At 45.8% G+C, this 16531-nt stretch overlaps 1 protein-coding gene across 1 annotated transcript in view; it reads right to left on the bottom strand.

The window, feature by feature from the left end:
• RALGAPA2 (Ral GTPase activating protein catalytic subunit alpha 2) overlaps window positions 1-15260 on the bottom strand; it is a 282968-nt gene extending 267708 nt beyond the window's left edge. The window contains exon 1 of the mRNA XM_004270420.4: window positions 15018-15260. Coding sequence (XP_004270468.2) covers window positions 15018-15123 — 106 coding nt within the window. The 5' untranslated portion in view covers window positions 15124-15260. The remainder of the gene's footprint in view (window positions 1-15017) is intronic.
• Window positions 15261-16531: the final 1271 nt, after the last annotated feature.

Here is a 16531-nt window from a genome sequence, read left to right as displayed (position 1 = left end):
CAACCAAGCATCCGCAACCCCCACTTTACGGGGCTCCACACCATTCATCCAGTTCTCAGCCCTCTCTGGGGCCAATAGCTGGTGCGCATGCACCTCTGTGCCCAAGCGCCACGGAAGGAAGAGGAGCCTAGAACGCCGACATAATACTTTTGGAAGCACTTGGAGGCCTAAACCACATATTCCTGTTTGTAGGAAATGAAATGAACTCGCATTTTAGCTCTGCTGATAACTGTGTTTCCTACATACATTATTACAGCCATGTTGGACTGTTCTATCTCTGTAGAATTTAAACTGAAAGCGAGAGTGGCCTGGAGCAAACGCTCCCGGTTTCCCTCCTGCCCCCTCGCCCAGCCACTCCCACGGCAGACCCTTCCTCTTCCTAATGGAGCCCCTGTTTGTTCAGGGACCATCCACCCCGCAAATCCGTGTGCCCTTCGTGGGGGTGGGACCTGATGCTGCTGAGCCAATTACTGTGGCATTAGTCCCCTGCCAGCTATGAGTTTAGACTCAAGCCTGTGACCCAGTGCTGGCCAACAAGCAAGGGGAAGAATTCTGGTGGAGATGCCTGGAAACGAGTCATTGTTCTTAAAGGGACACAAAGCAGGAGTGCTTCTTTCTTCCTGCCTCTGGACGCTGTTCCGTCCAGGTACGATGCCTGCAGTTCATTTTGCCACTGAGGGGACAAACCTGCCATGCAGAGGACACTAAAGAGGGCAAAGCAGGGAGGGGAGAGCGTGCGGATGGGCACGTCACTGAGCTGCAGGGCCAGCTGGCTCGGGGGGCCACCTGCTTTGGGACCGCTTTCTATAGGAGAAAAAATTCTTCATCATTTATGTTTATATTTGGGTTTTCTGTTACCTATATCCAAAAACATCCTTGTAGATACTGAAGTAAAATCTGACAGAACAGGAAACAAATCCTAGTATAAGTGAAAGGTTGTAGAAGTTATATTCATCCCACTTCGTTTCCTAAGATGTATTATTTTCATTTCTTTATACCTATATGGTAGCTAGGTGCAGAAAGTAAAATTCTTAGAAGTCAGAAAGATGTTAACACTTTGTTATCCTGGACTGATAGTCCCCATGTAAAAGTGATTCTGATAACGATATACTCCACGTACCCAGAGCTCTAATTTTTAAAAGTAGAGCTACTTTTATCTTAAACATTTTTGACACACCTGTCTCAAAAGCAGGACTCAAACATTATTTTTAACGGATATCAAGTGCCAACACAATAAAACAAAAATATATACACCAATGAAATATAATGTTCAAATCTAATGTGTTTTATATACGTGTATTTTTTTTTTTTTTTTTTTTGCAGTACACGGGCCACTGTTGCGGCCTCTCCCGTTGCGGAGCACAGGCTCTGGATGCGCAGGCTCAGTGGCCGTGGCTCACGGGCCCAGCCGCTCCACGGCATGTGGGATCTTCCCAGACCGGGGCACGACCCCGTGTCCCCTGCATCGGCAGGTGGACTCTCAACCACTGCGCCACCAGGGAAGCCCATATACATGTATTTTTTATGAAGTATAGTTGATGTACATTATGTTACAGGTATACAATATAGTATTTCACAGTTTTTAAAGGTTATACTTTATTATAAAATATTGGCTACATTCCCTGTGTTGTACAATATATCCTTGTAGTTTAATTTATACATAACAGTTTATATTTTCATATATCTATTTCTTTCGTAGGAATCAAGTTTCATCCGATTTTTTAAGGCGATGCATAACTACTTCTACTTTTCTTGATCTGAATTGGCCTATATTACAGTCAAAACCACTCACTAGGGAAAGAGTTGGAGATAGAAATAGATAAAACAGGAGCTAAATGGTAACCTCTCCCGCTCCATTTCTAACAAGTAAGGCAGCAGAAAAGTGGTGCTGAGGGCAGAGAGCCGTCTTACTTACGTCAAATAATTATTATTAATAAGCATAATAACGGCTTACAAAAGGGCTTTGTATATATTAACTCAATTAAACCTCCAACAGCCCTAGGAAGCAGGTACTGTCCCACCACCAGGTGAGGGTCAGAGAGGTTAGGTCCCCGCCAGGACTCGAACCCAGGCAGTCCGGCTCCCGCACCGCTTACCTAAGTACGTCTAACGTTAGCTGAAAGTGATGGAGGAGGGGCAGGGAAGTACACCTGGAAACACAAGGTTTTTAAGTCCATAAGAGAGAGCTGGTAGAAGTCCTGGAACTAAATAGATACTAAACCCCTGAGAGGACCCAGAAGTTGGTTTATTTAGGACACCAGAGCCAGCTTGCAAGGGGAATGGCCTTCCTCCATGATAGGTTAAAAGGGCGGCCTTTCTATGAACCTAATTCCGCAGAGACTGAGACAGCCCTCCCCAAGGAGCTCTCTTTACTTCCAGAAAATCATCCCACTGTCCCCTGCCGCATCAGCAGCTGCAACACCGTCAGCCCCACTCATCCTCATATAAGAAACCAAAGGCCCCTCTGGCCACCGGGCAGTCACCCTGCTCCCCCCAAGCCAGGGTCTGCTGACAGCATGGAAGGGCCTGGAACTGCCAACCTGAAGAATGGGCAGTGGATAATTTGTTGCCTGAGTCCAGTGGGACCCGATAGGGCCATTTAAGTATCATGTAAGCCTTCACTTACTCATGTGAAAAATGTCCAAGGCGTGTTAGGTCAAAAATACAGTGTCAGCCCACGTATAACAACTATTCATGTAAGACTGTGTTTATGTGTGTACCTACAAGACACAGAGAGAGGTTGCACGTAAGCAACAACAAGAACAGAAAGCATGTTTACCAAAATTTTAACAATGGTTATCAGAGGACTGCAGAATGTGAAGAGCTTTTTCATACTTAAATTATTTTTTGCTTATTCGTATTATTCAAATGTTTATAATGAGTATGTAAAATTTTATAACCAGAACACAACTACTATTTTTCAGAAAAAACTATTATTCATTTCAGAAAAAAAAAGCTGCCAGAGTATTTAGAAAGAACTTGTTTTCAAAGCCTGACTATGTACCATAAAAAAGAACAGCAGACATGACATCGGCCACAGTTTCCTCCAAACGTGTCTTACTTTTGAAACTTGAAGAACATTGAAGACCTAAACAATACGTACAGTAGTATCTTTGCCAAGACTAAAATGCCCTAAAAACAGAAAATAATTTAAATTTCCTCTGCCCAACATTGGCGTTAGACCTCTTCTGTAATAACACGTACGTTGTACATAATGCCTTGTAATGATCTAGGTGTAGAGGACTTCTGCTGTCTTTAGAGAAAGCTATGTTTCTCTAATTGTCATTTACTGGAGAGGGTAGAAAAATGATAGGTCGGGCAGGAAGAAACGGTCTCTGTCCAGCCACTCAATAGCTTGAACTGAATAGGAACAAGCAAAGGTGTGACACCTCTGAATGCAAAAAGGTGATGAAATTTCCAATCACCGGCAGGTTCACTTACAAGACCTGGTGGCCTTAGCACACGTCAAGTCCTGTTTAAACCTGGACTGATCACCGACCGCGGAGCAGACTCCCCTTCGGCGCACGCTCAGCAGCAACACCAGGTCCTAGAAACCACACGTCTTTTCAATTAACACTGAGCCAAAGACCAAGACTCCCTCAGGCCTTTGCATTAAGAAACAACCTAGAGGGAGTCCCGTGGTGGTCTAGTGGTTAGGATTCGGGCTTTCACTACCTAAGGCCCAGGTTCAATCCCGGGTCAGGGAACTGAGATCCTCCAAGCTGTGGGGGGGTAGCCAAAACAAACAAACAAAATTTATTTTGAAATGGCTCAAGTTCTTAAAAAAAGAAACACAACTTAGAGCACAAACAGCGTTCTAATTTAGCAGGTACCTGAAACTGAGCCCGTCTGCTGCCTTTCTCATCATTCAGAGATTAATTAACATTGCACTGACCCATCAACGTTTTCCTGTGCTCATTCATTTCCAGCCACTGGCTGATCTCCATTTCTTGTCAGCATCAGGGCACTTTCAAAGATACCTACTCTTTGGCTCTTACTAGAATTTGGGGCGACGTAGTAAGCACATCTACACACTATCATAAGCTGGGTCTGCTGTGTGGCCCCATCTCACGTCTGGCGCACTCAAGCATTCCTGCCCCACTGGCCACGGTGGTCCTGGCCTGTCTTCTTATCAGGACCCACTGCTGCAACAAGGAAGGACCAGCCACGTGTGCCAGCTAGGGCTCCCCGGCCACGGCTGGCTTCTCCTCTCCAGCACTGCTTCTTTCTCTCCCCTCTTCTCTTTTCTGTCTGCAGTCACTGTTCCGTTTGGGGGCAAAGGCCATCTCCCTAGGTGTCATTTCTTCATTTGTGACTTATGTATACACATACATTTTGAATATCTATTTATTATAATTTTTCCTATTAATATGTAGGAGCTCTTTATGTTTGGGGGATATAACTATTTCCTCTCCTCTAAGTTTCAAGTTATTTTTCCAGTTCATTATTTACTTTTTACTTCAGTTAAAGATGATATGTTTGTATATGTATTTATTTTAGGAGCAGGAAGAAAGGAATGGAACCATTCTCTCAAAAGTAAGTATCTGCAACATGACACACGCACACACATACACACACATGCATACACACGCGCGCACACACATACACACACACATACACAGAAAGACTATGTAATACTTTACTCCCACTCTGGGAGCTCAGCATAAGCTCTACTCTACCAAGCCTCTCTGGCCCAAACACATCCTCATCTTATCAGATACAGAATCCATGGAATAAAGAGGTTTACACTGTCGGCACCGGAAATATGACCAGACAGAATGAAAACACGCTAACCCCTTTAGAAAGCTGTAAGGAAGCAACATGTGTCCTCAGCTCCCCTCTCTTCCATGCAGTCCTGAAAATACTATCAAGATTTCACTGGAAGAATGTTCACCACTAGTTGTAACAGGCCCTTTTCGGGGGATGGTAATTCAGTTTTGGTTTTTGTAAATTTAAAATTTGACAACAGTGTCTCTCCCATTTTGTTTCCATGAACAAATATCTGGGGTACTTGCCTAAGCCTCACCCAAGCCTGTCCTTACCCACAGCCCTCTGGCCCCGCTGGCCCTCAGCCTCCACCCCAGTCAAGGTTTCCCCAACCTCTTCTCCCTTTTGTCCACAGAAATCGTCCTTTCTTAAAGCTCTTCCCCTTGGATCCAGGGGGTGGGTCTGACAGTGCACGCACACATGGGAGGAGAGAGGGCTCTGTCAGGAGAACTTAATTCGTGGTCTTGAATCTTTTTTTTTTTTTTCTGGCTGTGCCACGCGCCATATAGCATCCTAGTTCCCCAACCAGGGATCGAACCCACGCCCCCTGCACTGGAAGCACAGAGTCTTAGCCACTGGACCGCCAGGGAAGTCCCTTGAATCATTACTTTAATGACGGGAACTTCTGGCTGGGGTAGGAAGGCTTCTAGAAATTTTTCTAAACATCCATAGCGGTGGCCGCTACTCTCCCCCAGACTGAGATCCATCTATGTGGAAATCACACTCTCGGTTTTTCAGAATGCAAGCTCAGGCGTGCCCAGTGCTGTGTACAATGCCTGGCACATGGTTGGGGTTGGATAAAAAATAACTGTTAAACGAATAAAGGGACTCTGGAGCCAGCTGCCTGGGTTCAAATCCTGACTCTGTCACTCACTAGCTGTGCAACCGTAGGCAACGTTCTCAACTTCTCTGGGTCTTATTGGTAAAATGGGGATAATAACATTCCCTATCCCACTTGGGAGAGGATTAAATGCATTAACACATGTGAAGTGTTTCTGCGGTACTTGGCACATGGAAAGCGCTGATTAAATGTTACTTATTATTATTACAAATAAGAAAGTATGTCACCAAAAGGAATCAAGATGTACAAAAAGCTGCTGGTGTTCTCAACGTTATTTAATATCAATATCATTTAGTGAGAGAGATCAGGCAGAACGCAGATAAGTAGAATACAAAACCAAAGGCTATAAATGCCAAATGGAAGGCACAAAATGCTATGGGAATTCTGAGGAAAGATCATTTCAGCGAAAAGGGACGAAGACACTTTGTGTGAAGATGTAATATACCTCTGCCGGCTCCTGGAAGAATTTTACATGACAGGTTGGATGACACCTCTGGGAAAAGGGACGGCATATTAGTTTGGGTTCTCCGAAAAGCAGACACCAAGACAGGAGTGGACACGCAGGAGGTTTACTGAGGGAGCTGTCTGTGAAGGATGAAGGGGAGGACCTGAGAAGGGAGGTCTGACCCCTGCACAGAAGAGGGGAGGGGAGGAGGGCTGAGGAGGAAGAGGCAGCACAGGTCTGAAAAGCTGCCGGCCAGGCCAACAGGGAGCCCTTGAGACAAAGTCTCCCTTCAGAGGCATCTGGGTCTCAAAGGAACGGCCACATCAGTACCCCCGCGTGTTCAGTAACTGGCTGGGAGGAGCCCAGGAGGAGCTCAGCTTTGGCTACACAGTGGTGGTGAATCCAAGGGCAGCATTGGGAGCAACGGCCAGTGGCGCTCCCCGGAGCACAGCTGATCTGAATGCTCACCCTCACATCTCCCACAGCTGGGCACAAGCATCGTCCCTAGTACCTCCTGTGCCCTTGAAAGCCAGGTTGAGCCTCAATAAATAAATGACATCACTGAAACTCAAACACAAGACAACATCAACGGGTTCCTTATCTTTTTCAAAAGGAATTTTTTTTTAACTAAACCACAGTTGCAAAATCAAAGTACATATTTACTGTTAAAGATTACAACTACTTTTAAAATAGTGTTCAGTATCTTTCAGACGTGGTTTCAGTTTCTAAAACAACATAAAGGACATAAAATCGTTATGAAACATCTCTTTGCTAAATATCAAAGTTAAAATTCTGGAATGAGGATTCAGAACTAATGCAGAAACAAAGCTCTGCTAAGAACCTAGAGGGTAATAAATCCTTAAGACAGCAATTTGATCAAATGAGAATACGAGAAAACATTTGCAAAAGCGTGAAGTGCTACATGAATGTGAGCTATGGATACAGTCAAGTTACGTCTTAGGTGGGGTTAAGTCACGTGAAAGGTAAAAATGGAGAAAATCACAATTACCCTTAAACATGAGCGGCACACCCAGCAGGGAAGATGTTCCCACAGTGACAGACATGAAGGAAAGAAGACCTCTGAGGACACAGCGAAGTCCCTTGTCCCTCCTCATGCCGCCAGGCAGGCACATGGTCGCTGAGTGGAAGGGCAGGCAGCATCCACATCACTTAAACTGTGCCCATTTTATTTATATAGATACACATCATATATATTTATATTTATATATATATAAATATATATACACATACACACACAGACCCATCCATCCTCAATCTGTAATTTCCCAGTCTCTTCCTGGCATATTAATGTGTACTCTTCCCATTGCAAGCCCCAGAAATCTTATATGACTCAAGCCGGCTAGAGCAAAAACAGGGTGCTCCAGGCTCCTACAACTGAGAAGCTCGGGGTGGGGATGGCACAGACAGGGCTGAGCCCCTCAGCTCACACAGGGTCCACGGACACTCCTCACTCTCCATCTCTCTGCTCTGCTTCCCTCTGACTGTGAATTCAATTTGAGGTGTGTGCTCCCCACATGGAGGGAAAGATGAACACTGGCAGCCCAGGCTACATCCTCCTGGTTTGTAATCCGAATGGATGGGAGCTCTCACCCGCCAGGAATCCATGTTTCAAACCTCAGGGAGACTGGGACTCCTGGACTATCACCGAGGGAAGGCACTGGATTTGGTGGCTCCTCTGCTTAAAACTCTTCCCCGGATTCCAAACGTCCACCCATGGCACAGGGTAAAGGACAGTGTGCACTTAGCCACGTGGTGGCCACACCATCACCTCTGCACAAGCTCCTCTCTCGGCAGTCCCCTTGCCCCCAGCCTGCCCACCTGGGAAACCCGTGTTCATTACTCCAGACCCACCTCAGCCCCGCACCTCTAAGGAAGCACTGGCAGCCTCTCCAAGGGGCCCTTCTGCTGTGCCTCCTCTACACCTGCAGCCACCTGTACAGTCCCACCCACCACACGCACTCCCCCACCCCTACCCCATCCCCACACCCCAGCACTAACATCCTCGTGGTAAATGCAGCTGTTTACCTGTCTGTCTCCCCTAACAAACAGTAAATCCTGGGCTTGTGCCTTATTGATCTCTGAAGACACAGCCCTACCAAGCAGACACACACACACACACACACACACACACACACACACACACACACACACACACATACGGACTCGAAAAAATGTACGTGAAACTGAATTTTTTAAAAATCCAAGAACAAGATAGTTGCTTACTACATTTATATATTAATTATTCTTGATTTTACAGTAGAGTAACATATTCCTTCTTTTAAAAATAATTTTAAAATTTAAATTGAATCAATTTGCTATTTTGAAAGCAATAAACTGTTCTCTAGTTTCATCTGTGGCACTTAGAGACCAAAGATCAGTGCTCTAAACAGCTAGTAAAAGTATTTATGTCCATCTGCAAATAAAGCACTTACAAACAAAATAAAAGTACAAATTATAAAAGTTTACATCAAAATATTCCAGACCTACCAATTATCTCTCTTCCCAGAATAAAAGGTCAAAGGCAACCTTTTCTAGTTATCTCAAACAAAACATCTGAGCTCAGTCAGACTTTTATCCTAGGTCCACCTTTCTCACTTCAGAAGGCTAGACAATTTCAAGCACTAGGAGCAGGGACGGCGTATTTGTGTGACATATATGTGTCCAAAGTTCATTTTACATTCCAGAAGTTACAGATATAAAATGTTACTAACCGGTGAAAAATGAGCAAAGGGAGCATTAGGGCAAAATCGCTTCAATTAAGACGAGGTCAACTGAGAGAAACCATCCCAAGACTGTCTGAAGGGCCTGGAGTTATACCCCCAGCTTTGCTCTGGTTGCAGAATGTCCATGTGGCACTAATGTCCATGCAAATATTTTACCACATGTAAGGCCTGCCAAGGGCACGGAGAGGTCAGTGAACACGAAAACACAGAAGGAGTCTTTTTATCTTCTGCCATGTTCAAGTCAAATATGGCCTCAAGTCTCCCTAGAAGAATACGGTAAAGCAGACTAGGCAGAGAGCAGCAAAACTCAAAGCAACATTTCTGGGAGACGCGCAAAAACTACTTGGCTTTTGTTTACAAGTTAACATTCACTCTGGTGGGTAAATATATTTTCTGGTATGTAAATATGCTTGCGTCAGGTAACTAGCAAAAGCTCGACACGGGCTGTATAATCCTATGACCCCCAGCTCTGCCCCTTAGAGACACGGAGCTGGCAGACAAGGAGCCCACCTCCGGGAGCCTCAGTCTCCCCATCTCGAGGTCGGGGGTGGGAACACTACCTTCATCACAGGTTGTAGGACGATCCAGTGAGATCACAATGCTAATAACCATGCCATAGCTTTCTAACCCCTCATTAAGCTCCAGACACCACATCCAGCACCTCCCAGACAGTTCCATTTGTATCTCACCTTCTTCTCAAACTCAACACCCATCAGCACCAAACTCATCTTGCTCTGTCGTTAGCCAGAGTCTCCTCCCAACTCTTTTGGCTCTATCCAAGACACCTCCACTCCCCCAAATACCTAACACCAATTATCAAATTCTAACAACGCAGTTTGCTAGTCAGATTGCAAAGGAAGTGGCCGCCTCAACCCTCGCTGCCTGCAGGGCAATGGGAGCGACACTGAGGACAGCATTGTGGGACAGCACTGTGGGTCGAGGCAGAAACGCAGCAGTCTGACCTCCATGGAATCTAATCCAAGAAAATAATGCAAAATGCAGGAGAAGCCGCCTCCCAAGATGTTCAGAGTAGTTATTATTTACACCAGAGAAAGAAAGAAAAAGAGAGAAAAAGCGAGAGAGGAAAAAAAGAGGGAGAGATGAAGGAAGGAAACTATTTAACTACCCAAGAAATGGTAAGCTAAATTATGGTACATCGCCTCAACAAACATCTGTAGTTAATAAAAACAAAAGGAACAAAACATGGGGAAATGCTAAAAGTAAGCTTAAAAGGCAACGTTTAAAATTGTAAGTGAACTTGTCCCTACTTAAAGCAACAGATGCACAAAAGGAAACATGTCAAAATGTTGAGTTTTGCTCTATGGGCATATAGAGCCTCTGTGAGCAACTGTTCTCTCCTCTCTGGTTCCAGATATTTGGTCTGAACCCTGGTGTCACTAGATTTGACTGGCCTGTGGCCCCTGACCCCAAACCTCTTCTCCTTCAGATTAATCACTCCTCGCCCAGCTTCTGCAAACCTCATGTTCATTCCTCCCTGAGAATCGCTTGTCCTGCCACAGGGTCCTTCGTGGCCCCGCCCCTCCTCTCCAGGCCCCAGCCCCTGTCTGTTCCTTCGTCACCAGTCTTCTCAGTGTCTCCCTGCCTTCCCACTGGCCCCGTCCATTTATCCTGGCCCTGCCGGCAGAGAGGCAGTGCTTGAATATTACCATTTGACCTGCTAAGAATTCTCCAGTTGGCCCTCTCACCTGCAGGATAAGATCTGAGCTTCTAACTGCGGCAAACAAGGCCCTTTCTGATCTGGCCCCAACCTGCCTCAGCTCCTACCGGTCAGGCCACCTCTCCTCCCCTCCCCCATGACCCCGAAGTCCAACTCGCTGTCCTGCCCTTACCCCTGGCCTACACACCACTTTGGTGACTGCTCTGACACTGTGGACGCCCTCAGGGCCAGGGTTCCAGCACCCAATCCTCAGTGCCCGAGGTTCCTCAACCTCCCGCATCATCACTGTGTATTTCCACCACCAGCTCCTCCCCACCTCGGCCCGAAATGCTCTCCCCCTCGACTCTCCCCAAGTCTAACCCTGCTCTGTCCAGCATGCCGCGCTGGCTACCTGTGGCTCCTGAGCTCTTGAAATGCCACTGGCCCGACCGGAGACGTGCTGCACACGTACAGTACACATGGGATTTCAAAGACTTGCTATCAAAAAATGATGGAAAAAACTGAACATTTTACTTTCATTACCTGTTGATGTAACACATATTAGATGTATGGGGTTAAAAATATATAGATATTAGTAAAATTAATTTCACCTGTTTCTTTTTACTTTTTTAGATGTGGCTACCAGAGCATTTTTAATCACACCTGTGGCTGACATCTATTTCTATTGGACAGAACAAGTCTAACCATTCTTCAGGGTCTCCTTCAAGATGCCCCTATCTTTGTTCTTAATGATCTCTTCTGCCCCTAGAAATCCTATACTGGAGTCCACCGTATATAAGCCACTATCTAATTACATAACACACTACCTGCTTACTGGTATTTTACATCTATTCTTCCTGCCACATCAATGCCATTTCTAAATCCTATTTTGGGACTCACAGTAGGCACTCAACTTGTAATTAGACATGGAATCTTTGCTGCAGCAAGACGGCAGTTTACAGAATGTTTTTTTAGTTTTGTTTTGTTTACTTATTTATTTTCCCAAGGATGATTTCAACAATGTAAGGAGACCTGGGAGTCAGGGGACCTATCAGCTCTTTGTTCTTCCTCTAAATTACATAATACATACACAACGTTGAGTGCATGGCTTGGCCCCAGTAAGCCCTGCCTGTGTCTCAGTTTCCCCTCCCCCTTTAAAATAAAGTTAAGGGCTTCCCTGGTGGCACAGTGGTTGAGAGTCCGCCTGCTGAGGCAGGGGACACGGGTTCGTGCCCCGGTCCGGGAAGATCCCACATGCCGTGGAGCGGCTGGGCCCGTGAGCCATGGCCGCTGAGCCTGTGCTCCACAACGGGAGAGGCCACAACAGTGAGAGGTCCGCGTACCACAAAAAAATTAAATTAAATTAAATTAAAATTAAATAAAATAAAGTTAATAATACCAGGCCAATCTACAATATATAGGCAGGTCAAAGTAGCTAAGCAAGTTCTAACTGGATTCATTACCATGATATAAAGAAATACTCTACTTTTCACAGCTAACTGTATCTTTCTCAGCCAGCTGTCTTAAATACAGACTAATTTTTATGAAGAGGGAGCAAATCCATCACAATTATTAAAATAAGAAAGGAGAAGGGACAACCTATCAAAACGCTTGTCCCATCCTACTAACGACAGGAAAACAGTAATGACAGAGGAAACTGTTACATGTCCACTCGAAGCTGAAGTAGCTTATACATCACACTCACAATAACCTTTATGAGGCAGACATCACCATACCCATTTACAGAGTAAAGAACCTGAGATTCAAAGACAGGCTGAGTAATTGGTCCAAAGTCATGCAGCTGCAGGCTACAAATCCAGGTCAAGTGCTATTAACTTTGCATGTAAAAAATAACATCGTTATTATCACTGGAAAATATATGAAAAGCAAGAGTATTATCAAAATATACAAATAAAAATACAATAATAATTTCTATTCATTTCCTTCAAATAGTTTCTTTTTTTTTTTTTTTGCAAATATACTTTTTTTCTCCCAGTTTTATGGAGACATAACTGACATGTAGCACTGTATAAGTTTAAGGTGCACAGCATAATGATTTGACTTACATACACCATGAAATGATTATCACAGAAAGTTTAGTGAACATCCATCATCTCATATAGATACAAAACGAATGAAATAGGAAAAAAAATGTTTTTCCTTGGGATGAGAATGCTTAGGATTTACTCTTTTAACAACTTCCATATGCAACATACAGGAGTGTTAATTACAGTTACCATGCTGTACATTACATTCCTAGGACTTATTTTATAACTGGAAGTGTGTACCTTTTGACTAACTTCATCCAATCATCCCCCCACACCCTGCCTCTGGTAACCACAAATCTGGTCTCTTTTTCTTTTTCTTTTTAATTTTTATTGGAGCATGGTTGATTTATAATGTTGTGTTAGTTTCTGCTGTACAGCAAAATGAATCAGTTATACATATACATATACATATACATATATTCCCTCTTTTTTAGATTCTTTTCCCATATAAGTCATTCCAGAGTATTGAGTAGAGTTCCCTGTGCTATACAGTAGGTCCTCATTAGTTATCTATTCTACATATAGTAGTGTGTATATGTCAACCCCAATTCAAATAGTTTCTTGATCTTGGCTAAATCCTATTTTTCAGATGAAAAGGACTTTTTTCCTAGTAGACTTTTCCTTAAAGTAGCAAACCAGTAGGATATGCGACGTGGTGGGACTAGTACGTTGCTGTACTATTTTTCTTTAAAGACTTTCAACCACAGTCGTAAGTGAAAGTTTACATGAAACCTTATGAACTAGAACTCCTCAGACACATTTACAAAAATCTAGTACCTACAGATAAGATTACAGTAATAAATGAAGTAAACTGGGCCAGTCCACCAGCAATGCATCAACAAAAACCTACATACATAAGGAAATATCACAGAGCCTCTCCACGCTGCAAAACTGAGGTCAGATGGCTCAATGAAAGGACAAAAGAAAGTTCCTCAAAATAAGACACACATCTTCAACTGAAACCACAGAGCCTTGAAAACTAACTACTTTCTCAGAACAGTAACAACGTACTGTGTGTCTCTAAGAAAACGAACATCTAGGTTTAATTGCATCTGCCTTTGCAAAATGTAGCCAACTTAATCCTGTAGACTTGGACAGAACAAAAGTTCAAGCTCTCTACCACAGAAAAAGTCCCCAAGTATCAACTGCTTTAAAATACCACTCTACTCTCCTTTATCAAAAAATGTCCCTGCAGGAGGTGTTAATCAGTCACTACTAAGAACCCCACACAATGCGTCCTGTGTGCTCCTGGTATTTTAGTACAGGAAGTAGAAAGTTCAGTTTACCAAGAACACCAAATTTCACTTTCAAAAGTCTTGAAAACTAATCCCTCTAACAGTACTTAATTTACATTTCATTCCAAGCTGACCCAGACGGGCGGAATCTCAAGGAATCCGAGAATGTAAAAAACTTCACCTGGCAAAACCAGGTGTGTGGATTTGTTGTTTTCCTTAGAGGTACTTCACGGAGTATAAATAGAAATCATTTGCAAATTTTAATCTCATGAACAAGATCTTTATTTAAAATTCTCACCTATATGATGAATTCTGTTATACCATATTTCCTCAAGTGACAGACACATTAAGACTCTGTGCCCTAAATCAGGTGATTTTGCTCATTTTAAGAATAAAAAAAGACATCTAGAAGAAACATAAAGTATCTTTTTCTCAGCCCGCAAATAACACAAAGACAAGTCTGTCTATAGACAGCAAAGGTGTTTCCACCTTAAACACAAGTTAAGACTAAGGAGGTAAGAAGAGAAAACAAAACAGCATAGCAAACCAGCTACAGATCACAGGTGGCAGGGGAGAGGAAGCCTTGGGAACACTTCACACCCACAGGGGTGAGTTTCATCCCAGGTCAAGTGCAGGCCGACCTGGGCTCTGCAGAATCTCCACCCAGAGGGCTCATAAAAACGGAAGAAGGCACATAACCATCAGTGTCATCCTGACAATAAAGGAGAAGCAGCCTCCTTGAACCCAGGAAAGTCACCCCTCCCTCCAAGCAGACACGAGGAGCCCCCTTCACACCAAGAACACAAAGAAAATGAAGCAGCCAGACCCATGGGAAGAGAGACGGCACTTAAATTTAACCCGGGGCCACTTGGGGGCTCAGTCTGTTCGGGGATCGGACTCAAAAGTAAAAATAAAATTAAAGTGGGGGGGGAGGAGATGACAGTTCAATTAAGTCCGTGCTGGGACCACTTGGGGTCTCAGTCTACTTAGGGTCTCGGACTTAAAAATAAAAATTAAAAACTGGGAGGGAAGATGACAGTTCGATGTGTGCGTGAGAGGACCCCCGGGCGTCCAGGGTTTGCTGGGGAGGGGACCGTCCCGGCCGCGCCCGGCCCCGAGGCCACCCGGCGAGAATCTGGGGTAAGTTTACACTAGAGGGCGACGGGCAAGCCCGCGGGCCAGGCTGCCCGCTTCCCGGGAACAACGCCGGGGCCCGGGCAGAGGGTCTGCGCCCCCCGCCCCGGCATCCCGCCCCGACCCCCGCCCGCGCCGCGCCTCACCCAGCAGCGCCCGCAGGTGCTTCAGGCGGGTCAGCACGTCCTTCTTGGGGTCCAGCACCTTCTGCGTGGACTTCTTCACATCCCCGTGGCTCCTTCGGGAGAACATCCCGCCGCGGGGAGCCCGGGCCCCGCCGGCGGGGCAGGAGGCGCCTGCGCCGCGCGAGTCACCGCATAGGGTCAGGCCGGCGCGTGTCTCCCGGGCCGCCCGCCGCCGCCCGCCGCCGCTACGGCTGTGGCTCCAGGAAGGAGGGGCGGGCCTGGCCGGCGAGGGGCGGAGCAGGAAGGCGGTGTCGACGCTAAACCCATCGCCCCGCCCCACGGGAGGTGCCGTCCGGCCCCTGGGCGCAGCGCACGCGCGCGTCGTCTGGACCCGCCTCGCGGGGGCGCGCCCGGGCTCCGAGGAGGCGCCGCGAATCACAAAGAAGCGGGCCCCGCGCACACGCTGTACTCCAAGTCCCGGGATGCACCGCGACAGAGCCCTCCAATCAGGCTGGCGCGCTTTCGGCGCGATGAGAGTCAGTGGGCCGGCTCTGAGCACGTGCCCCTCTCCGCCCCTCCGTGGGCCGCAAGTGCTCCTGGGAATGGTAGTTCTCCAGGAGGCGAGACCCTGAGACCACATTTCCAGGGTCCCGGTCACTGGGCAGCATCCGCCCGCGCCCTACCCCAGGAGGCCCAAGGCTTCTGTATCTGTAGTCTCCGGCCTGTGCGCTCACCCAGTTCCCTCTAGTGCAAGGTGAACCACAGAAACTCACAACAGGGAGTGATGGAGCGAGTGGAAATCCCGTTGATCATACCAAAATCGGAGCTCCAATTACACACTAAAATGAATGGCTTTGGCAGTAGGGAAGGGCATGCCTAGGCTCTGGGAGAGGAGGCCAGCCCCACTCCCCTTGGTTCCTGGGACCCGTCTTCACTTGGGATGTGAGAGTGCCTCACTGGCAGGTTCCTCAACGTCTTGCCTCTTGCTTTGTAGGAAGTGCATGTTCTCTGTGTTGTGCAAGGCCACCTAGCAATACAGTAGCAGAACCAGAAATAGAACCTGAGGGACCTTACTCTCAGGCTGGGATGCTTTTTAAGGCCAGGTGCCTGTAACCTGAGGCAAGACTTTGAGATGGAAGATGGTCTGGAGATCTGCAGGGTTATTTATTGGCATCTGGATCCTTTGATGCTTCAAATTTTGACAACATTTTGGCAAACACTTAAGCTGGCTGTTTAAAATCACGTGATCTCCATCAAATTGGGACAGCACAACTGTCTTTTCCTCATTCGGCTAAACTGTAACTTGGGGGAAGAGCCAGCGATTTACACAGCCTTCTAGCCTCATTGCTGGGCACTGTATTTGACCTTGAAGCACTCAATAAAAGTTCGTTAAATAAAATGGGATAAAAAGCTAAAATAATCCTACATATTTAATCCAGGCATGCAAAAAATATCTCTTGGTTGTTAGATCCTCTATTTTTCAAGTTATCAAATAGCATTGATAGAACTGGGATATATTCATACAAAGGAATGTT

This window comes from Orcinus orca, chromosome 16 (genome assembly GCF_937001465.1).
Source record: "Orcinus orca chromosome 16, mOrcOrc1.1, whole genome shotgun sequence".
In the NCBI taxonomy this organism is placed as follows: domain Eukaryota; kingdom Metazoa; phylum Chordata; class Mammalia; order Artiodactyla; family Delphinidae; genus Orcinus; species Orcinus orca.
This window is presented reverse-complemented; position numbering and strand designations above follow the sequence as displayed.